General features: G+C 35.8%; 4 protein-coding genes across 4 annotated transcripts in view; all 4 read left to right on the top strand.

Annotated features, from left to right (window-relative positions):
* The first annotated feature begins 180 nt into the window (after window positions 1–180).
* On the top strand, window positions 181–2594 carry AOX (ubiquinol oxidase 1a, mitochondrial). The gene is made up of 4 exons (XM_009147140.3): window positions 181–691; window positions 764–892; window positions 1723–2211; window positions 2297–2594. Exons 1-4 carry the CDS (start codon window positions 287–289, stop codon window positions 2354–2356), a joined length of 1083 nt encoding a protein of 360 aa, XP_009145388.1. The 5' UTR covers window positions 181–286; the 3' UTR covers window positions 2357–2594.
* Window positions 2595–4046: 1452 nt separating this feature from the next.
* Window positions 4047–5575, top strand: LOC103869240. Its single transcript, XM_009147309.2, has one exon. It carries the CDS (start codon window positions 4337–4339, stop codon window positions 5528–5530), a length of 1194 nt encoding a protein of 397 aa, XP_009145557.2. The 5' UTR covers window positions 4047–4336; the 3' UTR covers window positions 5531–5575.
* Window positions 5576–20991: 15416 nt separating this feature from the next.
* Window positions 20992–22111, top strand: LOC103869045 (protein TIME FOR COFFEE). Its single transcript, XM_033292901.1, has 4 exons — window positions 20992–21174; window positions 21249–21764; window positions 21849–22019; window positions 22098–22111. The coding sequence occupies exons 1-3, from the start codon at window positions 21075–21077 to the stop codon at window positions 21866–21868; spliced, it is 636 nt and encodes a 211-aa protein (XP_033148792.1). The 5' UTR covers window positions 20992–21074; the 3' UTR covers window positions 21869–22019; window positions 22098–22111.
* LOC117125710 (protein TIME FOR COFFEE-like) overlaps window positions 22017–25164 on the top strand; it is a 25972-nt gene continuing 22824 nt past the window's right edge. Inside the window, 9 exon segments of the mRNA XM_033292673.1 lie at window positions 22017–22056; window positions 22098–22397; window positions 22468–22728; window positions 22731–22785; window positions 22872–22914; window positions 23061–23153; window positions 23296–23403; window positions 23405–23446; window positions 23448–23550. Coding sequence (XP_033148564.1) covers window positions 22017–22056; window positions 22098–22397; window positions 22468–22728; window positions 22731–22785; window positions 22872–22914; window positions 23061–23153; window positions 23296–23403; window positions 23405–23446; window positions 23448–23550 — 1045 coding nt within the window.

Here is a 25164-nt window from a genome sequence, read left to right as displayed (position 1 = left end):
ACCCTCAGTCAAAGCAAAGTACAACTCAAAGTCCATCTCACGCCTTCCGGGGTCAATACCGTCATTCTAAAAATACCAAAACCAGAAACTGACACGCGGCGTAATCTCCTTACGCACACGTTCACGATCTGGAACGCAGACCGTTCATTTTTCTGGTATATATACAAACCCTCGCTAGCGTCTGAAACCCATAAGACACAACACAAACGTTAACGGAAAGAAAAAGAAAAAAAAAAGATTTCTCTTGCTATATTATTGTATTACTTGTTTACCGATCAGCATAACGATGATGAGTCGCGGTGGAGCCAAGGCGGCGTCGTCGCTGTTGAAGGCTGCTAGACCACGGTTGTTCTCAACCGCCACTACGAGCACGATCCGTTCCATGTCTCACGAGACGAGCCATCTTCTGCGACCTGCGGTTGCGGATTTAGCTTCTCCGTCTGGTATGAGCGGTTGGATCTGGACTACTCGAGCTCCGGCGATGGGAGGCGTGCGGTTCGCCAGCACGGTTACTTTGGGAGAGAAAACGACGACGACGGATGCGAATCCGAAGAAGGCGGAGAATGAATCATCCACCGGTGGTGACGCCGGAGGCAACAAGGGAGGGAAAGGAATCGCTAGCTATTGGGGTGTTGAGCCGAGTAAGATCACTAAAGAAGACGGTACTGAGTGGAAGTGGAATTGCTTCAGGGTACGTGTTTATATATAGAATCTTCGTGATTATATAATATGATCGTGTTTTAATTGAAGTTTGTTATGGCAGCCATGGGAGACGTATAAAGCTGATTTGACGATTGATCTGTCGAAGCATCATGTTCCGACGACGTTTCTTGACAGATTGGCTTATTGGACTGTTAAATCTCTTCGTTGGCCTACCGATCTCTTCTTCCAGGTACACTTTCTTCCACCCTCTCCGCTTTAATGTTTCTTGTAACCGAAATTGGAAACACTTTCCAAATCCGATGTCGTCATTGATTGCGTATAAACCTCTTTATAGCAATTATTAAAAGGGTAATTGTCAATAATAGCACATCTTTTGAAGTTTATGTCTCAAAAATAGCCGAGAAAGCCACAAAAATGACATTCATTAAAAGGTAAAATATTTATAATACTCTTGGTTTAAAATTAAATAAATAAACAAAAATAAATAAAAATAAAAATAAAAATAAAAAGAAAAAAAGAATTTTTTTTATAGTTTCAGATTCGAAATTTTTATAAATATCTTTTTGAAATTTTTTTTTCGAATTTTTTTTCTAATTGTTTTAAATTTTCTTTTTATAATTTAAAAATACTTTTTGAAACTATTTTTAAAATTTTATTTTTTATTTTAATATTTATTTCTTATAAAATTTTAAATCCTAATTCCAAAACCCCACCCCTTAACTCTAAACCCTAAGGTTTGAGATTAATTAACCCAATGGGTATAAGCGTATATTTATCTCTTTAATGAAACTTATTTTTGTGACTTTGAGCCTATAGTGCTATTTTGGAAACAAAAACTATCCTAGTATTTTTCTCTTATTAAAATATTAATTTCTATTTTGGAATTTTTTCATTTATATCATAATGTTGTGCGTTTGTTTGTATTATGTCCACTTGTTGTTCTTTCAGTGTGATTATAGCATTTATTTGTTTGTTTAAACCATCTAGAATTATAACAATATTCTCCATTACTTTGATATGATATTTGATGCTATGAATCGTTGTATTTGATTAACGCAGAGGAGATATGGATGCCGAGCTATGATGCTCGAGACTGTAGCAGCAGTGCCCGGAATGGTAGGAGGAATGTTACTCCACTGCAAATCTCTCAGGCGCTTTGAGCAAAGCGGAGGATGGATCAAAGCTCTTCTCGAGGAAGCAGAGAACGAGAGGATGCATCTCATGACGTTCATGGAAGTCGCTAAACCCAAATGGTACGAGAGAGCTCTAGTCATCACCGTCCAAGGAGTCTTCTTCAACGCCTATTTCCTCGGTTACTTGATCTCCCCCAAGTTTGCTCACCGTATGGTTGGGTACCTTGAAGAAGAAGCTATCCACTCGTACACTGAGTTCCTCAAGGAACTTGACAAAGGTAACATCGAGAACGTACCTGCTCCGGCTATCGCTATTGATTACTGGAGGCTCCCTGCTGATGCGACCCTTCGTGATGTGGTGATGGTGGTCCGTGCTGACGAGGCTCATCACCGTGACGTCAACCATTTTGCATCTGTAAGTGTTGTTCTGTTATTGAAAGTTGACCAAATCCTAACCCTAACATTGTCTGTGTGATTAATGAAAGTTGTTTACTTTGCAGGACATTCACTACCAAGGTCGTGAGCTAAAGGAAGCTCCAGCTCCAATTGGTTATCATTGATTTTAAAATTACCATCTTGTTTAATAAAAAGATCTTGTTTTTACTAATGTTTCAAAACATTGTTCTAAAGAACTTGAGAGAGTCTCTATGCCTCTCCTTTCACTTGTGTATAAATAGATCACGGATCACCTCTACTAGAGCCTTACTTTCGGATCGGCGTCCTTGAATGTTATAATTTGCTAAAAGTATTCTCTGTACTTGGATTTTCGTTAAAATTTATGGTTTCTTTTTTGCTATATTTTCATTTATTCACTTTTGTTATAATATTAGTAGAATGGAATAATTTGGAGAAGAAAAGCTGTTCGTAACTTTATAATACTTAATTGCCATTTCAGGGACCCACCGTAAAAATAAATATTTTGCATCCTATCAATACAAATTAGAACATCTCCATCCCTACTCCAAAAATAGAATAGAAAATGGAGTATGAACAAAAAAATAAAATAAAATTTCCATTTATGGAGTAATCACTTTTTTGTTTCTTCACTACACCATTTTCCAATCCATTTTGCAGTAAATTATGGAGTGGGGATGGAGATGCTCTTAGGACGTTTAAATTGTCTGCTACAAATTTGTATGTCGCCGATTGTCTCTAGATTTTTCTTCTGTGTTAGGGGAAAATCCTAAACATCAGTTTGATTAACAGATTTTATCTTGTAGTCTATAAATGCATGATTATTTAATAAAAGGTTCTTAACTTTTCTTAGATTTTTATCTTGTAGTCTTAACCGGAGTTCTTGACTCATGATTTGACATTTTTTTGTTTTTCTTACATTTTTCAGCTAAAAGACGACTCATATATTTCTTATTTAATAGACGGTTCTTAACTTTTCTTAGATTTTTATTTAAGAAAAGTTAAGAACCATCTATTACTCGAAACTAAGAACTCCAGTTAAGAGGTTGAGATTAATGATGGTCGCCTCCCTTATGAAAAGACTGGTTACTCTCCACTCTTTCATCGAAATTGTTTCCAGTTTCATATATTTTGTGTTAAAATGTGTATGTTCCTTGTAAAAAAAATACTTTTGATATCAATATATTACTAGGTGTTTTGCCCGCGATGCGGGCTTAAACATTTTAATAATTTTTGAAAAGTTCTTTGTACACTATATTCATAATTTTAGTAAAAAATTAATTTGACTAATATTTAATTATATAATTTATGTTTTTAACATTTTACTAAAATATTTTTTCAGATTACAATACAATATATATAAATTATCTTTTTTTAATTATATTTTTAGATTTTGGTTAATTCAATATTCTATTTTTAATTATATAATTAAAAATTTTATTTGATTAATATTTAGTTATATAATTCATGTTTTTAACTTTTTACTAAAAGATTTTTTCAGATAACAATACAATATATACATAAATTATCTCTTTTTAAAATTATATTTTCAGATTTTGGATAATTCTTACTATTATTAATTTTAATCAATTATCTAATCAAATAAATTAAAATTTTATTTTTATTTTTTTAATTTAGCTATAGATTTTATTCATTAAAAGTATAAATGATATTAACACTCTAACTTTTAACGTGATAGCTCGATTCTAAATACTTACTTCGCAAATAATAGTATAGATGCTTTTATAGGAAATTGTTTTTTTTTTGTCTGCTACAACTTTTCTTTTATTCTTTCTTTACGTATGAAAAAAGTCTGAGGAAAGCGATTTCAAAAAATGTTCTCTCGAGAGGCGACAAAAAAGGCGAAACGGGAACGGTTATATTTTCTCAAATTTCTCGCCACCCTTTGGGTGGTTGATGATGTTTTCTTGAGCAATAAGGTGGATAATCCTAAGATTTCGACCACGTTGCTGTCTATCTCCGCGATTGTGGATCGTGATGAAGTGGTATGGAGGCAGTTACTGTCGCCAAAGTTGTATAAAATTCCATTGGATTGGGGATATTACAGATTCATATCTTCTCTCCTTGCAATCCAACTTTGGAGATTCTTTCTTTTTCAAAATTTGATGGCTGATAATATTCGAAGAGCGATGCAAGATATAAACTTGGGCAGTGAAGATCCCCCTTTTGTGTTACCGGCGGAGGTGGTGCGTCAAGCCGAAGAAGAGAATCGTTTCATCTTGGTGGGCCGTCCGGTGATGCCACGACGACAAAATCTCCGAGCACTCCTTGCTACAATGCCAAGAAATTGGGGTTTTGAAGGCTTGGTACGTGGACGTGTCATTGAAGGCAGACGTTTCCAGTTTGTCTTCCCATCAGAGGAATCAATGGATATGGTGATTCGCAGGGGGCCTTGGGCTTTTGCGGATCGCATGATTGTGCTCCAGAGGTGGACACCATTGATGGACATGGGGTTGCTCAATTACATTCCCTTCTGGATCCAAATCCGGGGAAGTCCTCTGCAATACATGAACAGGCAAGTTATTGTTAATATTGCAAGACGCTTGGGCGAATACATCCAGATGGATTATAGTGAGGAGATTGGGAGTCGCCTGGAGTATGTCAGAGTCAGATTGAACTGGAACATCAACCATCCTCTCCGGTTCCAGAGGAACTTCCAGTTTGTTCCAGGAGTCAACACGCTACTGAGGCTTCAATATGAGAGGCTTCGTGGTTTCTGTGAAGTTTGTGGTCTGATCACTCATGATTCAGGGGCTTGTCTGATCCTGAACGGAGGACCTGGTAATGATGATGGGGCTCACAATGGTGATGAAGACGATGATGACATTGAGATTGTTCCTAATCAGGGTGTTGTCATTGAGGAAATAAACGAGCAAGTAGATGATGAAGAGGTGGCTGATGGTAATGAGGAAGTGGGAGGAAATCTAGAGCCGGTGATTGAAGAAGAACATCCTGTACAGGATGAGTATGAGAGAAATATAAGGACCATGGAAGAGGAAGCAAATGAGGAGCCACCCTATGAGATGTATAAGCCTCTGTCTCCAAATGGCCAACAATTTCCTAGAGAGATGCAGAACGAGACGGGTCTTAAGCGGAAGAAATGGCTATCTGATGCAAAGGTGAACACAATGAAGTTTTCTAAGGGTGAAAGAGGTGAATCCAGTGGATCTTCCAAGGCAAAACGCAAGAAGAACAACGAGGTTGTAAGTGATGATCGGGTAACTCATAATGGGACTGCACACAACGATTCAAACTTGGTGAGAGGCGCGGTGGGCCCTGAACCACCTCTTCCGCCATGAGGACAGCCTGCTGGAACTGTCGAGGATTAGGCACAGACTCGACGGTTCGACGCCTTAAGGAGATAAACCGCAAATATCTCCCGGACATTCTGTGTTTGTCAGAAACCAAGCAGCAAGATGACTATGTGAGAGACGTTGGTGCTCAGTTAGGATTTCCCTTTTCTGTTATTGTTTCACCTGTTGGAATAGGAGGTGGTCTAGTTATTTTCCACAAGTCTTCTGTTCAGTTAAGTGTTGTTAGCCAGTCTGCTCATCTAATCGATTGTAAAGTTGTGTTTAATGGAATGGATTTCAATTTCTCTTACGTGTATGGGCATCCTGAAACTTCTCTCAGACACTACCTATGGGAAAGAATAACAAGATTGAGTTTAACCAGAAGACAACAGGCTTGGTTTCTTCTTGGGGACTTTAATGAGATATTAGGGAACCATGAAAAAGATGGTGGGAGAAGACGTTCAGAAAATTCGTTTCAGGAGTTCCGACAGATGATGAGAGTTTGTGATTTGGTTGATCTTCAGTCAGTAGGAGATAGATTCTCATGGGCAGGACAAAGAGGAAATCATCTTGTCAAATGTTGTCTAGATCGAACAATGGCTAATACTAAATGGTTTGAGATGTTCCCTGCTTCTCAAACAGAATTCTTGGAAATTGGTGAATCAGATCATAGACCACTGGTAACCTTCATTGCAGTGGAAAGAGAAGAACCACGTAAATGTTTTCGCTTCGATAGCCGTATGATGTCAAAAGATGGGTTTGAAGACACTGTTCGTAGAGGATGGAAAGGGATAGGACAAGCTCAACTCCTACAGACACCTCTAGTCCAACGACTAAGTAGATGTAGAACCTACATCTCTCGATGGAAAAGACACAATAGAAATAATGCAGAGGAGAGAATAGGAACCTTGCGAGCCCTGTTGGATCAAGCAGTTACATCTGCAACAACAAGTCAGGAAAGGAGGACAGAGATTAGAGAAGAATTGAATCAAGCCTATATAGATGAAGAGATCTATTGGAAACAAAAAAGTAGAATCAACTGGTTAAGGTCTGGAGATCGCAATACTGGATATTTTCATGCTGTTACAAAAGGAAAAAGAATCAAAAATACTATCAGTGTAATCCAAGATGACCAGGGAGTTATTCATAGAAGTCATAAGGAGATTTCAGCAGTGGCGATTAACTATTTCGATGGTCTGTATGCATCTCAAGGGGTCAATCCGGCAATGTATGAAAAGGTGTTTCATGACTTTCAGAGACGAGTTACTCCAACCATGAATAATGACTTAACTCGAATGGTTACTGAGGAAGAAGTTTATAGAGCAGTAATGGATATTGGTGCACATAAAACTCCAGGTCCAGATGGGTTTACTGCGGTCTTTTATCACACTTATTAGGAGGAAATTAAAGAAGATGTGATGAAGGAGATTATTGGATTCTTTGAGACAGGAGAGATGGATCATCAGATCAGCCATACCAATATATGCCTGATACCAAAGGTATATCCTCCAACTGGAATGAAAGAGTTTAGACCTATAGCGCTTTGTAATGTCTCATACAAGATTATTACTAAAGTATTGGTCAACCGGCTTAAGGAGCATCTGAGTAATATCATTTCAGAGAATCAAAATGCTTTCATCCCGGGAAGAATGATCTCAGACAACATTGTGATAGCTCATGAGGTTTTTCACAGTCTCAAAGCTAGGAAAAGACAGGCTTCGTCTTATATGGCAGTCAAGACAGACATCACTAAAGCATATGATAGACTGGAGTGGGATTTCTTAGCTGAAACTATGAAGGTCATGGGATTTGATGACAGATGGATTTGCTGGATAATGAGTTGTGTGACTGCAGTCAAATATTCGGTGTTAGTAAATGGATCTCTGGAGGGGATCATCACGCCAGCTCGTGGACTGAGACAAGGGGATCCTCTGTCCCCTTATCTCTTTATATTATGTGCGGAAGTGCTTTCTCATTTGATGACAAGAGCAATGATGGATAGATCGCTACTAGGAGTGAAGATATCAAACAATGCACCAGCGGTCAATCATTTATTGTTTGCGGATGATTCTTTATTTTTCTCTTTGGCTAATGAGAGGGCAGCAAAGAAGCTAAAGACTATATTCAGTATCTATGAAGCTGTTTCAGGACAAGCAATCAACCTCACTAAATCTTCGATTACATTTGGAGCGAAGGTTAACCCCACGGTTAAGACAAAAATGAGAAGTCTGTTAGGAATATTTAATGAAGGAGGAATCGGTAAATATTTGGGACTGCCTGAACAAGTGGGAAGCAAGAAAAGTGAGATGTTTGCTTATATTATAGAGAAGGTTAAGTCAGTCACACAGAGTTGGAAACAGAGGTATCTATCTACGGGTGGTAAGGAGGTGTTATTGAAAGCTATTGCAGTGGCGATGCCTATCTTCTCAATGAATATCTTCCGGTTACCAAAAGAAGTATGTGCTGAGATCAATGCAGTTTTAGCTAAATTCTGGTGGGGAGCTGGAGATAAGAAAGGATTACATTGGTACTCTTGGGATAGAGTCAGTGTGCCAAAAAGAGAAGGAGGATTGGGATTTAAAGATTTGGAAATCTTTAATCAAGCTCTGCTTAGTAAACAAGTATGGAGAGTTATGCAACATCCTCACTGCCTAATGGCTCGTATTCTTAAAGCTAGATACTTCCCTGAGGAGGATATTTTGAATGCTAAGCTTAAAAAGAAAGCTTCTTATCCCTGGAAATCGATTCTGCATGGGCGTGATCTCATTAACAAAGGAATGAGATATATTATTGGAGATGGATCTTTGGTTAATATGTGGACTGATCCATGGATCCCAGATCACCCACCAAGATCACCAAGAGCTCGTGGAGTGTATCAGTTGGAGGAAAAGGTGAGAGAATATTTCAACACTACTGGAGATCAATGGAATGAGCAAAAGCTGCGTGAAATGATTATTGATGAGGATGTGGATAAAATACTTGCTCTAAAGATAAGTCCAGTGGCACAGCAAGACCTGTTGGGATGGCACTACAATGAAGATGGAATTTATACGGTGAAATCAGGATATTGGCTAGGTACGCATCTACCGTCAAACCCACCAACAATACCAACTCATGGACCTGCAGTTTTGAAACACAAGGTATGGAAAACAAAAGCTCCTGCTAAGCTAAAACATTTCTTGTGGAGGGTCCTGTCTAGGAGTTTGGCTACTGGTAATAATTTGAAGAGACGTCATATTATTCAAAATGATCAGTGTCGAAGATGTTGTTTGGCAATAGAAACGGCGGATCACATTTTCTTTGAATGTCCCTATGCGAAAATAATATGGAGAGCATCGGGAGTTTCTAACCTCATCATCAACAACTCGAGCTCAACTCTAGAAGAGAAAATTGAGGCCTGCTTGCAATGCTCATTATCAACTAGACTATCACACATGCAGGATTTGCCTTTCTGGTTATTATGGAGAATATGGAAGAGTCGAAACACGTTAATATTCAGACAAAAGGAAATCCCGTGGAGAAGTTTGTTGCGATATGCAAGAGAAGATGCAAAGGAATGGAAACAACTTGATAATAAAGGTGAAGAGGGCCATTTAAGAAGACGGCAGAGTCATCATTTGACTGAGTGTCTACATTGGAAGAAACCAATGATTGGGTGGATTAAGTGTAATACAGATGGAGCTTACAATTCTACACAACATCAGACTTCAGCTGGTTGGGTTATCAGGGATGAAAATGGTATCTATAAAGGATCGGCTCAAGCAAGGGGGAGAACAAGAAATGATGCATTGGAATGTGAGTTACAAGCTATTCTGATGGCTTTACAACACTGTTGGAGTTTGGGATATAGAAAGATTATTATGGAAAGTGATTGCCAAAAGGCAATAGACATTATCAACAAGAAGAGACTTCACTTTGCATATTACAATTGGAAAAGAGAGATTCAATGGTGGGCGAATAAATTTCAAGATATAAGTTTCCAATGGACAAGAAGAAGTGCAAACAAAGTTGCAGATTTGTTAGCAAAAAGACTTGAAGATGGAGTTGATTTTTCATTTCATTATTATGTACCGCAGTATCTAAGTGTATTACTCCATGATGATCATGTACATTCAAGTTAAATCAATAAAATGTCGTTATAAAAAAAAAAAGAAAAAAGTTTAATAGAGAGAGCGGACCGAGTGGATCCTTTAAATAGGGTATGGGCCTTTATTTTCTTTCGGGCCCCAAACCTTTCAAATATAAACAAAACATTATTAATGAACCATTAAGAAAAATAGTCAAATTATAATAGAAAACTTTTTCATCAAATAGTATTATATTTTAGGGGATTATGTGTACTTAACCACTTTCTTTCAAACGTACCAGAGACTCTCTCTCTAAAGCTAACAAAATAATATATAGTTGTGTCCTTTAAAATAAGAGTATCTATCATGGCTATTGTTTTCAGTTTATCATGGCAGTTTAGGTCAAATAATAGCATTAATCACCAATAACCTTAATTATTTTATTTTATTTCTTCATCAGCAAAATGGTAGAGGAAAAGCAAAAAGGGCTTCCACATTCTTCCTCCCTCATCAATTATCAAACACACAAATAATAGATTATGTCTAACACTATATGTTGATATAAAATATTTTCAATATTTTGACTTTTCTTTATCTAACTATTGAATTATATGTATACGAAATCAATACAAATACGTCCTAGTCAGTTGCCTATCCTCTCTATCTGTCAACTGTTTCTAAAATAAAGTAATATTTAATACTAAACTAATCTCGTTTCATAGTATAAAATATTTGCAATTGTGGCATTGTGTACTTTCCTGCATTTTCTAGATTTGAATGATAGTATACGATTATAAAATAGAAGAAACAGTCATGGTGCCATGTTCGTTGTATATTATTTTAAATGCCACTATCATGATCTATGATCCAAATAATATTTTAAGCAAAAGATACGATTCAATTACCAATATTATAGTATGGTTTAAGTATAAAATAATAAATTGAAATTTTCGATGTGCGTTAGTGCGTTAATGAAGGGATTTTTTTTACATATATATATGTATATCTTAGCATACGACAAAGCATAAACAATATACTCCACTGATAGAAAATTTGAAATGTTTTCTACGATAATTACACCATTTAATTATGTTTCTTTTTATTAAAACTAGAAAATAATCGCTTTTATGTAAGACTAATGAATGGTTTAATGGTCTGTTGAAGAAATTTTTCTCTGACGGCTAGGGCTAAGCGAACGATCAAAACAGTTGACACGTTGGCAAAAAGCAATAAACTCCTAAAGTCACCACGTGTTACCTAAACTCGTCAATATTTGGTAAAGGCTCCGAATGGTAACAGCGGGTTGGGTGGTGCGGGACAAGCGGATTGGTTAGTGCGGTGCGGTTTAAGTGTGGTTTATGTTAGAAAAATGCATACTGCGGAACAAATACGGTTTGTCTAAAATAAGCGGTTTAAAATAAAGTATGAATGGTGACATGTATCATAAATAGTGTAACTGCGGGATACATATAATATTTTTTATATTTTACAAACTAAAATATCAGTGATACTAATATAATTTTTAAAAATACAAATTTTATTTAAAAGTTATTTTATATATCTCAAATATGAAATTTAATATACTATTATTAAAATTTATAACCAATTATTTTATTTAAAAAATTATAATTGCGTCAGTTGTCTTAAAATTAATTAAGATATCTGAAAATATTTCATTTAATTTTTTTTGTCATCAACATAAATAGACTCATGAAGACTCTGCAAACCAAGCTTTAAAATATTAGTGATATTAAATTAAGAATCTGAAACTTTTTATTTAATTTATAGAAATATTTTAATTATATTACAATAATCATTTTTACTTACTTTCTCATCTAAAATATTGTATTTTCAATTGTATCATTTTTACTTAGTTTCTCATCTAAAATATTGTATTTTCAAATTTTAAAACTCCAGCTAAGTCTGGGCACATTTATCTGGAACCAAACCTAATCGACCAAAAAGCAAGGCTAGGTTTGGATCATATTAGTTATACTGGATTCTATATCTCTAGAACCGAAATGCCGAAACCGAACCAAAACCGAACCAAAAACCGAATAGGTACATAAATGTTTATGATATAGTCTATATTTATAAATATTAACTATATTTGGTTTTAAAATAATCAAAATAATTTAAATAATTATTTATAAGTAGAAATCGCTAAAAACTGAATAACTTTAATAACTTTTATCCAAAAAATTTAAAACTATCTGAACAATTTGAGTTTTTATTTGAGTCTAGATTAGTTAATCATATGAGTATAAGTATTTTTTAACATTTTAATGAAATATTTTAGTCATTTTGATTTTTATGTGATATATTTATGATAAAGCGTTTTGATGTTATTCTAAAAAAAAATTGCTTTAAATAATTTAAGAGAAAATGTAGAAAGCTAACTTAAAACATATTTCTAAAGTTAAAAAAGAAAGAATTTATAATCCTTATTTTTTACTATAGCTCTTTTTAAACAAATATGTAAAAAAAAAAATCCAAAGCTTGTTTCCCCTTTCTGTTGCTTACCCAAAATACGTGTGAGAAAACATTACCACAATCTTGTGTAAATATTACATAGAAAAATATAATATATATTTTTATTTGTTTTAAAAATTAAATTCAATTAAGTAAACACATGTACAGTACATAGACCACACCTTTTTCCTTCTACTGCGTTTGATGTGCGTTCCACTTCCCGCACTCTTGCTTTCTCTATTATTACATATTTTATATTTATTTTTTATATACAATTTATCAACTCAAAATTGTGTTGAATGGAAACACATATTTGGACCGTTATGTGCGTATTGGTGATCCGCAGTTAACATTCATAGCCAAAGTATTTTTTTCAGAATCATAATTCATTATAATTTATCTTTGAGTTATTAACACAAATAGACAGTTTACATGTTTTTATTACATACAAGAGCAGATTGTGCTACCAAGGCAGTTTTTGGTGGTTGAAGACTGATTTGTCCCTGGAAAAACAAAACTAGAGATGGGTATTTAAGTAAAACGACAATTTATGCTGGTTAGGTTGGTTACAGAGTTTGAATTTTGAAAAAAATCAATGATGGCTTGGTGGATTTGAGATAAAATTAGATTTGATACATAAATGATCTTAGGCCCGTAAAATGTATTTTTTAATTGGTTAACTATCACCCAGAAAAAAAATTTACGGTTCTGAGAGAAGACAACGAAGAAGCTTTTGGACAATCGGAATTTTGACTAAACCGAGAAAGGACCACCGGGTGATGACGGCATAACGGCGTAGACGATTATATAATCAGCGGATAAATGTTTGGCATAGAAGAACTATGGCGTTTTGGATAAAATCTTCCAAAACTCGAAAATCAAAACTTGTTTTTGCTTGGTTTTTGGTTCTAATCGGTTAGTTTATAGTATAATTGTAAGTTATAGAAGTAAAACGCTAAATAAATGAAGATTCTATGATAAGAATCAATGACGGCTATGAGATCTATTTGCAGAAAACGCTGGAAACCCTAATATGAAGAAGATGAAATTATTACGAAATTGCCACTCATATTATTTGTACACATTCACTTAATTGTACACATTCACATATGTACATGTATAAGAATTTAATGTACATGCAAAGAATTGGTTAACTATTGTACACATGTACACGTTATCATAATTATCCACGTGTAAACTGGATACTAATATATATACATGTACACTGATTAATAAATTTCTTGATCAATTGCATATGCATCGTGTACACATTTGTTTCATATGCATTGTGTACACATTTTTTTGCACTAAGCCACAAAATCTACACATTCACAAAATCTACGTACCGTAAAACATAACTTAATTGTACACATTCACAAATAAAACATTATATTATACATATATGTGAACACGAGAACTCAGACGGTCAGGAAACACAAGAACTCAAACATTATAATATACATATAACTTAATTGTACACATTCACAAAAACATTATACCCTCTCGCAATAAACCACAAACCCCAATAAACTAAATCCTATCCACTTAAACCTAAAATAAACTATTAACCCTACAAAATGGCCATATATATGTAGATTTAATGTTAATGTAAACATCATAAATGTGGACAGTATATGAATTTAATGTACATGCAAACATTGGTTTAACATTGTACACATGTACACTCTACAAAATTGGTTTAACCCTACAGCGTATCGACGTGTACACTGGTTACTAAATATATATACATGTACATTGATTACAAAATTTCTTGATCAGTTACATGTGCATCGTGTACACATCTGTTGCACTATACATATGGTTCTTATTGATAATCATGGTGGACCTTAGTTTTTATCAAACTCTTGTGCCTAACGTTTAGTTTGTGTTTTACCATAAATCTAATGATGTAATATACGATTATTATCAATTTCAATAATAAGAATCAAGAATATACATGTGAAATGAGTTTTATGTTATTCAACATACATTCGAAGACAAGTCTGAACTCAATGATGCATGTACACTTTGAGGCAAATGTGAGGCAAAATGTACACATGTACACTATGAGGCAAATGTACACATGGACATCCTACTGAACGTTGTTGTAGAAAATTTAGAAATGAGTTTTGTTTAGATGGTTAAGAAACCGTTAACTATAGTTGGTCCAAGAATTCACTAATGTCATGATCCCTGTGAATGCAACAATTATTTTTGAAACGAGTCATCTCAAACTTTGAACTTCTCATGCAATTAAAAGTTTTTAAAAAGAAGAAGCAAAATGACATTTTGTTGGAACATCACAAAAACAGAAAATTGACCATGGAGTGTCCACTTGTATTTGTTTCTGAATCGAACAACAATGTAAACTGAAAATGTAATATATTAAAGTTACGTGTACACATGTACAATGGTTTTGATGTACACATTGATCAGTAACACTTGGCGGGTTGTGTACACTGTACATGAGCTCGTCTTTAGACTTGGTTGATTCTCAATATTTCCCATCAAGAGGCCATAGGAAGATAGGAATCTTCTCTTCTACATGTTCATGTGGAGTTAACTAAATGGAAATAACAAAGGGAACAATGTCAATCTTTGTTCATACGCACGTCAACAACTTCTCTACCCATCCACGAAAACGAAACAAAAAATATCTATAATACACATATTTTTACAGACCAATTTGAAAAATCTCAAGAGTATCCAAACTTCTAACTTCCTCTCCACTTTAGCGACAATAACAAAATCTCGTCTTTATAAGGCTTACAAAATTTTTTAAAGTTGGATGAATAACGTTTGGTTCAAAATTAGAACAATGATTGGTTCAAAGTTTTAAATTTGACTATATGGAATACGTTGAGATTGCTAAGACTTTGTGAAATTTTCGTAGAGAAGAATCAGACTTTCAAGGAAACTTACAATGGGAAAAAGATGGTTCTTACCATATCAACTGCGGCAGCGTCAGAAGGATGGAGAGTGGTGGAGGAATATGGTGATAATCTGAGAAGCCGACGAAGGTGGGGGTTGGATCTGAAACAGAAAGCTATGTTATTGATGATTGATGTGGAGTAGATTCATTGCTGACCCAAAACAAATAAGAAATCACTCACTTTGCTTAGAGAGATCAATAGAAAGAGAGGATTTTGAATCTTATTCTAGGGTATAACGACTGACCCACTTCGCCGAGAATAGCGGTGGAGACGCCAGTGAAGAAAGGAGATGATGAAGAATGCCCATTACAATTTTCAGAAGAAATACGACGACAAAAAAAAGGAGATGATGAATGTGGCTGATTAATCTGAATCGTTAAAAGTTAAAGTACCAAAAGCAAATCCAGTGGCCAGGAAATGAAACAGAGATAAATATTGTCAAAAGTATTAGATTTAATCTGAACCATTGAGTGGGAAGAGAGATGTGTGATGAAGGTTAATTCCCGCTAATATAATAGTTTGGTTACTCAGCTGGTTAGTTACGAAGTGACTAATCTATTTAGAAAGAAAGGAAGCAGTTAGAAGAAAGTGTCTTGGTAGAAGAAAGTGACTTATTGTGTTATAATAAACTTAAAACTGCCTTTGAGTGTAATTCTTTCTTTATCTTTTCTGGTACCTTCATTGAGAAGTTTTTAATATAAGAAAATAAATTGAAAAAACCAGACAATTTCATTTGGCAGGACGCAATACTGGCATACTCCAACGTGGCATTTTTGCGTGTTTATATTATTTTAATATTTCAATTTTTTAAAGGCATTTAAAAGACAGTTCTACATGATGACGTAACTACACCACTCTAAATCCACCACGTAATCAGTTAGCAGCTGTTACGCATATCAAGCGTGAACGGCTGTGAGATTAGCTTTCTCACACTTAACTCTGTCTTTGATTGTATCTACAGAGAGATTTTAAAACGGAAGGAATAGCATCGACAGAAACAAGATCCCAGCAGACGAATCAAAAGAGAGCTATTGTCCACGTGTCGTATCTCTAAAATGTCACGTCGCATCAGTCTGAACCACTGTATAAGTTTTAGGGGTGGGCGTTCGGGTATCCGTTCGGGTTCGGATCAGGTATTTCGGATTTTCGGATATTTCGGTATAGAGGTGTAGAACCCGTTCGGGTATTTCTGTACTTCGGGTCGGGTTCGGGTATTTTTAGTTCGGATTCGGTTATTTCGGATCGGGTTCGGATATTTAGATTTTGAAAAAAAAAATTAAAATTTTCATTTCTCAAGTTTCTTGTATTTAAAAGTATAACTTTAAGTTAACTAATTTTTTGTTTTTAATAGATTGAATGATTAATAGATTTGGACATAATATTTTAAAACTAAAAAGATACTAATTTAGTTATTTTTTTTAAAAAAATTTGGTTGTAACTTTTTGTTAATTTTTGAAATAAAAAACTTGACATGCATTTTAAATGAGTAGCAAATCATTTTTTTCGTAATTGTATGTATATCATATGAACTTAAAGTATGTGTAGTATCAATATAAATATTTTATATAAAATGAGAGATGTAAACTAGAAATATAAGGTTAATTATACATATGTTCGGTTATCTTCGGATATCCATTCGGGTTCGGGTATTACCCGTTCGGGTTCGGGTATCCAATCTCTCCTTATTCAATACCCGTTCGGGTATTTTGCTACTTCGGTTCGGGTTTCGGTTCGGATTTTTCGGATCGGGTTCGGGTGCCACTTCGGATATCGGATAAAGGCCCACCCCTAATAAGTTTGATTTGTTTTGTACGCGCTTCGCACCGCGTAATGTTTTGTAACAATATGTTTTTTATTGTAATTAAATATGTAAATCTACTGTTTTAGTCTTGTTACTCCACTGTAATTTATTACGATCCTGACCATTGACCAAAAACATTGCTGTGTGTTTAACTACAAAATCTAATATTTTACATGGGCCCTGTTACATGGAAAAGTGCCAATTTTGACCCCAACTATTTCAGTCGTACCAAATACGACCCGAACAATTGATCAGTACCAAATACAACGTCAACTCAATTATAATTCAAAAAAACTACCCGAACTTTTTAAAACGTGCTTAAATCTACATTGACTCTAACAGAAGTTAGTCAACCGTTAACAAGATAAAACGACGTCGTTTTGATATACGAGGAAAAATGTCAATTTCGACCCCAACACTCTCAGTCGTGCCAAATAAGACCCGAACAAATGGTCAGTGCCAAAAACGACCTCAACTCAATTATAATTTAAGAAAAATTACCCAATTTTTTTTAAAACGTGTCTAAATCTACATTATCTCTAACAGAAGTTAATCAACTTTTAACAAAGATAAGACGACGTTGTTTTGATATATGTATTTTTTTAAAAAATATGTTCATTTCGGGACTCAAATCTGTGATGAGATATCCTTTTAAAGGGGCACACTAACAACTAGACTAAAATAAGTTTTTGAAATATTATTACAAATTGAAATTCTCCATTATATAAACTACTATTCTTCTTCATCTTATCTAATTTAAAACTTTGGTGATTGCTTTATATATTTTAGTTATTGTTTAATTTGTCTAATATTTTGTACAACATATCTTAGTGAAAGAAAGGTAAAGGCCTCTTAACATTTTTGAACAAAATATCAAAATATATAATATCAACTTTGAAAACTAAAAAAATTCCCACTTAATTTTAAAAATTAAAAATAATTTAATAAGAAATTGTATAAATAAATTCAAAGTTTTAAGCATATTTAAGATCGTATAATAATAAATATATTATTTTATATTTTAGTAAGATATAATTTTATTAAAGATATGATAAATAAGAAAAACATGTTAATGTATTTAATAAATCAGAAAAATTGTCACCAAAATTTTAAATTGGATAAGATGAAGAATAATAGTAGTTTATATAAATTTCCAATTTGTAATAGTATTTTAAAAGTTACTTTTATTTAGTTGTTAGTGTGCCCATTTAAAAAAGGTATCACACAACATGGTTTGAGTTCCGGAATGAACATATTTTTTTTTAAAAAAATAGATATATATATATTTATATATGTTATAAACGACGTCTTCTTATCTTGTTAACAGTTGACTAACTTCTGTTAGAGTCAATGTAGATTTATGCACCTTTTAAGAAGTTCATGTAGTTTTTTTTTAAATTATACTTAAGTTGAGGCCGGTTTTGGCACTGTCTATTTGTTCGGGTCCTATTTGGCACGACTGAGAGTGTTGGGGTCGAAATTGGCACTTTTCCTCGTATATCATAACGACGTCGTTTTATCTTGTTAACGATTGACTAACTTCTGTTAGAGTCAATGTAGATTTAAGCATGTTTTAAGAAGTTCGAGTAGTTTTTTCGAATTATAATTGAGTTGAGGTCGTATTTGGCACTGATCAATTGTTCGGGTCATATTTGGTACGACTGAAATAGTTTGGGTCGAAATTAGCATTTTTCCCCCTGTTACACGTCACATTCATTTCGTTGCATATTATGATATCTTTTTAAAAAAAAAGGGATTACTAAGTAAAACAGATATTATATACATTTGAAAATAACGTTGATTGATTGTCAAGTTAAAAGTAGAAATCTTTCCGTATTTTCTAATTTCCTTTTTTTCCCACTGACGATCTGCCTGGACTCATACATCTTACAAGATGATGGTTTAGGACCGTGTCAGAGTACGAAAATAATGTAATAACTATCATACACCACATTTTTTTGTGTGTGTGTGCGCTTGGGGTCAGATACATCAACATAATAGACATCTAACTAAACAACATTCTTTTATCATTCGAAGCATTTTCATCTGCTTAGGCATACACTATAATAGTATATACAAATTACCAAACATATACGATTAAAATTTTAATTCCCTAAGATCCAATAAAAAAATTAGATATATGATTTTCAGTGCATATAAATATAGTTATAATAGAATTCTAAATTCATATTTATTATTTTGGTAAATAAAACAAACAAAGAGAGTAGGGTGAAAATACTTTAAAATAACTATTGTAAAAAAAAAAACTAATGTATTGAAAAAGATGTCAGAAGATAGAGTAAAAGGAAGGAGAAGATTTAGCCAAAAAAAAAAAAAGGAAGGAGAAGAGAACTCCATATTGGCAGCTAACTGCGGGCCCTACCACTTCTCGGAAAGTACTGTGACCACGACTTGAGTGAAGTTCCTCTCATCTGAGCCGTTTAGTGGTTGTGCTTTAATGAACGACTCAGATCAACCGGTTTGGTGCCAACTCAGAACCTTTTTAGGTTTTACGGGATGACGCTTTCTGCCAGGTCAGATTGTTTTAAGCAAATTATGGAAACAATAAACTGGAAAACAATCTAACGGCTGAGTGAGCATTTCGTTATTGGCAACAAATGGTCGCAGCCGTCGATTTGTATTATATGAGTTGTATTATATTTTAGACTAAAGTGGGCCCAACTTACTTACTTTATAGGTTTTCCTCCCTAATTGAATAAAAAAATCCCGAGACTATTATATCAATTGTTCAATTTTAGAAATATCCATATATGACCATATATTTAATTATTTGATTTGAAGTTATGTCAATTTGACTAATGTATCAATCTAACCTAGGAATGATCGATATATTGATTCTTACCTTCCCAATTTTGATTTATTTTATTGAAACATGAAAAATAAAGTTTTAAATAATTAAAATAAGAGATTTCGACATCGCGAGGGACAGAAGACCGACACGTGGCAACACGTGATTAGTCTGGATCACTTTTGTGAGACTATGATACATCTATATAATTAAAAAAAAAGAGATTTCCAGGTATAATTTATTTGATTTTTTGCCTTATCAATCAAATTTCTAAAACTTTAAAAGTTCAAAAGATAAGACTTATTATTGGTATTAATTCTTTCAAACCCATCTTAGACATCTTTAGTATGGTTGGTAACTTTATTACATGTATGAATAATAAGTAAAGAATACATTAAGTAATAAATTCGTATTAACAAATCAGCTATAGAAAAGGTAAATACGAACCTTTTATTTACTGCACTTCCAATCAAATATTTAGTTACTGCCACGAATAAAAAACTAGTAGCCATTTGATTCTCTTGATTTTGTTAAAGGACAACAAATGGAGAAGAGAGGGTGAGAAGTGGAACCTGATATGATTAATTTTACCGGTTGTATCGGTGTGAATTGGTGGTCACAAAGATTCCATTCTGATCGTCAGATCACCTTTACCAAGGTCTTTGTGTACCGGTACTAGCCGGTGATACATCTTCTCAAGACACATTTGAATTAAAATAATATCATCTTTGTGCGTGTATATGTCAGTGTTTTGTTTTCTTTATCACACGAGTCATCGCGATTAGTGGACAACAGTACACTACCCCAGGAGCATTTTAATAAATAGTTTATTGAAAATATATATTTATTTAGTTAAATATTATTATCTGCTTGTTCGAGACTCTCAATACCTTTATTTTTTCTTTTCATTTCTTTTAATTCTCGACACAATAAAGTCAATAAAATATTGGTAGCGATAACATACACGGAAGTGTGCGATGTCAAACTTTGACACGTGGCAGTTTAATGTTTAATAACTTTTGGTAACAGTCCTAATAATTTTTCACATGAACCCCGGAATAGCATTATTAAAAAATATCGAAATTAAAGTATGTTAACAAAATACAAATGTAAATATATTTTTATAACCAATATTTGGTGTGGGACCCACATTAGATGCTGACTATTAAAATAATGAAAGAATACGTTTTTGCTAATAATAAAAGAGTAAATATCGGTTATTGATGTGAGATCTCAATAATGGAGGGCCAAGATGTAGTCACGCTGGTACATACAGATTTGGGACCGTTGGATGCGTACACACGACGGTGGAGATTAAGAAAAGGTAATACGGCAGGAGATATGAGCCGTGGATTTATTCGGGTCGCTACTGCTTTTATTATGAGGAGCACAAATAAAGGAGATAAGGAAGCAAGTATAGAGAGATAGAAGAAAGAAAAGAGAGAAGGAAGCGGAAGCAATTAGAGAGATGGATAGAAATAGGGAAGCTAGACGAGTACCCATGGCGGCTGCCGGAAATGGCCTGTCACGGCGGAGGCATAGAGCCGGAAGCTTCAGAGATTCTCCAGGTTTGTATTATCCATTTCCTTCTTCAGATCTGGGACTGAAGGTATGATTCTAATGGTTTTTTTTTCTGTTTCAGAGGAGGATGTTCCGGTGGAGTTACCGGAGGCGGCGAGGCTGAGAGATCGAGGAGGGAGTACGAAGAAGGAACGAGATCGGGAACGTGACAGAGACCGTGAGAGGGAAAGAGAACGGGATAATAGAGAGCGAGATCGGTTACATAACCGGAGCAAAAGACGGAGAGGAGAACGGTTAGTGATGGTTCACGGCGACGACGGCGGTGACGACAGCTCGGAAGAGAGTGTCAACGACGATGAAGAATATGACGACGGCGGAGGAGGAGGCGTCGGACCACCGTCCTCGTTAAAGATGCTTCCTCCTTCTAGCAATATCTCCGCCGCTTCTTTTTCATCGTCTCTTTCAAATCACCACCACCACCACCACCACAGCCACAACCACCAGAGAAAAAACTTTCCGCCAACGTCGAAAGTCTTCAGATCGCTCCCTTCTCCGGCGCCGGTGACACCTATCGTCTCGTCGTGGAAGGCCGCCGATGAGATGATCGGTGTAGCCGTTCCTAGAAAAGCTCGGTCAGGTAGAGAGGTGAATATAGTTTTATGCAGATCAAATCTCTTTTCATTTGTTAATCTAATTTCTTCTTCTTCTTCTCCGGTTACAGCTTGTACAGAGACCGCATGAATCATGGGCATCAAGTGCTAGCGGCGGTGGTGTTTTTGCTTCCGGAGAGCAAATCCACCGCCAAGTGTCTCCGGCTTCTAATTTAGCGTCTCCCTCTCCTCCCGCTCCTACATCTCCGTCTTCATCTAACGTCTCTGCACGGAAAAAGATGGTTCGTCCTCTCAAATCTCTTTTTCATCTTCTCTTTCGTTTGACTAATTTTTTTTTCTTTTTTTTTTCTGATCTGAAGCCGTCGGGGACAAACAAAAGCCTCTACCGCCGAAGTCAGCGCCGTGCAAGCTATCATCATCATCATCTCCGGTGGCTGTTCAAGACGAGATCGAGATAGAGATTGCTGAGGTGCTGTACGGAATGATGCGCATGCCTCTAGCGGCGTCGAAACAAGAATCGGCCGGTGAGGAAGGTGCGAAAACAGCCGTTGACGTCAAATCCAGAGTATCTTCACCCATCTCTAATTCACAAGCTCTTCTTCAGTCTTCCACCACCACATTAGCTGCAAATTCAAGCTCGTCTAATGTTTCAGCCATTGGTAAGTTCTTTTCATCCACAATGATCTGTTGATGATTTCTCCTTTTTTGCTCATTTTAGATTTTTCTCAGTTCCTAAAAGAAAGAAGCCGAGGATTATCAAATACGACGACGAGAACAGTTCTAATCTACCGTCACGCGCCGTTAAATCCGAAGCTGAAGCTCCGACTAAAAGTCAAGTTCCGTTAGGCGATCAGCTAAAGAGATCGGGATCAGCCGAAGAAAGCAGCGCGGTATTGGATTCGACCAATCCACAGCCCAGAGAAAGCAACGCGTCGTTAGATTCGAGATCAGCGGAGAAGAAAGAAAATAATCCGCCGAAAGAGGAAACAGTATCGCTAAAGTGGAAACTTCCCCAGGATTTAGATCCGATGGTGATGGGGCTAAAATGTTAGCATACAACCTTTACATTTATTTTTTTTTATTTTTCTTCCCTTAGTTCTGGTGCTCAGTGAAGTCTCCGTTTAATCATGCAGAAGTTCGCCGGCGAAAGAGAAGAAGTTTGAGATAGATCTGATGGTAAGTTTCAGTTTTTCTTTTTGTTTTAATTAATTCTCTAAGATTTTTCCTTTTAAAAAAAATATTTTATTTTAATTGTAAGATTTTGTTAAAAATCTTCCTATTTTGTTTAAAATATTATTTTCTATTTTTTAAAACCGGTGTAGGCGCCACCTCCGGTTAGATCGACATCGGAGAGAGGCGGTGAGATGGAATGTGTGGCAGCAGAAGCTAACCCTAAAGTCACGGAAGTGGTAACGGTGAGTGGGACCTACTTTTGTTTGGTAATTTTGTCATAATTGCGGATATCCATCATTACTTTCTACTTTTTACTTTTGGCCCTCTTTCTTATCTTGTTCCTTTTTGCCCCATTTTTTAATTCTCTCATGCATGATGAAGCAGGAAGCAAAGCCTCTGTTAAAAGAGGATGGAGGTAATGCGACGATTGAGTCTGAGGAGAAGAAGAGATCTAGAGCGGTGGCTGAAGCTGAACCTCATAAGTCAGAGAGGAAGTTGTGAGCTCAAACTCGACTTGAAGAAATCTGATAATGTGGGGTGTAGTAAACAAGCATCATGTTCAGAAACAGGCACCTCCGCAACAGCAACAACAACAACAACAACAACAACAACAACAGCTATCTATTCCAGATGAAACAGGTGTAATAATCTCTCTTCTATATTTCCTCGAGTTTCTCTTACTTGCTAAGTTTTGGTTTCTTTAATTCATTCATTTCCTGAATTTTCCCAGCTCAAGCTACCCCTATGCTCTGCATATGTCAATGCCTGGCTGGCCTGGAGGTCTTCCTACAATGGGGTATGCGTTTTGTAATTTAAGTTGGTCAAGTTTTGGAAAGTCCTCTTTTTGTTTCACTTGAACTAATAGAAAACTCTGTGATTATCAAACAGGTACATGCACCTACACAAGGTGTGTGCCTGCGGATACTACTAGCTCCTTATCCTCAGCAGCAATGCAGGTAATTTTAATAGCTTTCTGATGCGTTCGAAGAATCTTCTTTCATTTCTAATTTAATTTTTTTTGATCTCTTTCAGCCTCCTCCACACATTTACTGTTTAATCAACCGAGGCCTAAGAGATGTGCAACACACTGCTACATTGCTCGTAATATCCAATCCCATCAGCAGTTCAATAAGATGAATCCGTTCTGGCTCTTGCAGCAGCAGGCTCAGCTCCATTGTACGGGACCAAGGCCTGCAATCTCAGTCTCATGCCTCCCACAGAACTGCAGGGGACTGTTTTGGGAAGAAGTTCCAATCCTGGTCGCAGATGTCAACTCTCAATCTACTTCCAAAGGCTCAGATACAGGTCAGAGAAATCAAATATTACTCCAACAAGCTCTGCCTCCAGGAGCAGCTAATAACATGATGGCTTAGTTTTTCTTTGGTCGTCCATCTAAGCATTCTTCTCCTTCCAAGTTTTGGTCGTCTTTCTTGAAAGCTGATTGTTTCTTTTTTCTCATATTTTGTTTCTTTTATTGTAGCATGGTCCTACATTCATTATCCCCGTGGGCCAACAGCCTCATGCAGCTGCGCATCTGTCAGACCTAATAGTGGCAACACAGGTTCTTCTGGTGCGACAGCTACTGCAAACTCCATGAATGGCTCTGCATCGGCTACTCCAGCTGGTGCCCCAACAATGACCTTCAGTTATCCAGGCATGCCAGGCAATGAAACGCAGTACCTGGCCATTTTGCAGAAATAATGGCTATCCTTTTCAAGTCCCAGCACATGTTGGTGCACCACCTGCTTATAGAGGAGCTCCTGGACAGCCGATGCCATTTTTTAATGGTTCGTTCTACTCCCTCCAATGATCCAGCTCCGTTTTCTCAGCCAGAAGCAGCAACAGCAACCGCAGCAGCAGGCAAGCTGGTCAATTCCCCAGAGCCCTCTCCAAGCAACCAGAATGGAAGTGTTTCCACTAGTTCATCCGCAGCTCAAAAGCATCTGCAGAACCAACAGCTGAGACCGCCGATCAATCATGGGAACTCCCAAGATTTCCAACTCACAAAGTCCAGTCTCAGCCTTTGAGTTTTCAGCAGAGGCTCAACATAGAGAAAAATACGCCTCAACATAGCGAGACTGTAGGAGAAGATAGCCCATCAACTGCTGATAGCCGGTCTTCTCGTTCGAGTGTTGCCTATGGCCAGAACTATGGTATGCAGATGCAACAACAAACTTGGGTTTTGATGAGTTCAGCAGTCCCAGGAGGGGGAGTGGTCGTATCCTCGAGCAAACATTGTGAAAAGAAAATCAC

This window comes from Brassica rapa, chromosome A05 (assembly GCF_000309985.2).
Source record: "Brassica rapa cultivar Chiifu-401-42 chromosome A05, CAAS_Brap_v3.01, whole genome shotgun sequence".
NCBI lineage: Eukaryota > Viridiplantae > Streptophyta > Magnoliopsida > Brassicales > Brassicaceae > Brassica > Brassica rapa.
The sequence above is the reverse complement of the archived record's forward strand: the minus strand, read 5'-3'. Positions and strand labels throughout refer to the sequence as shown.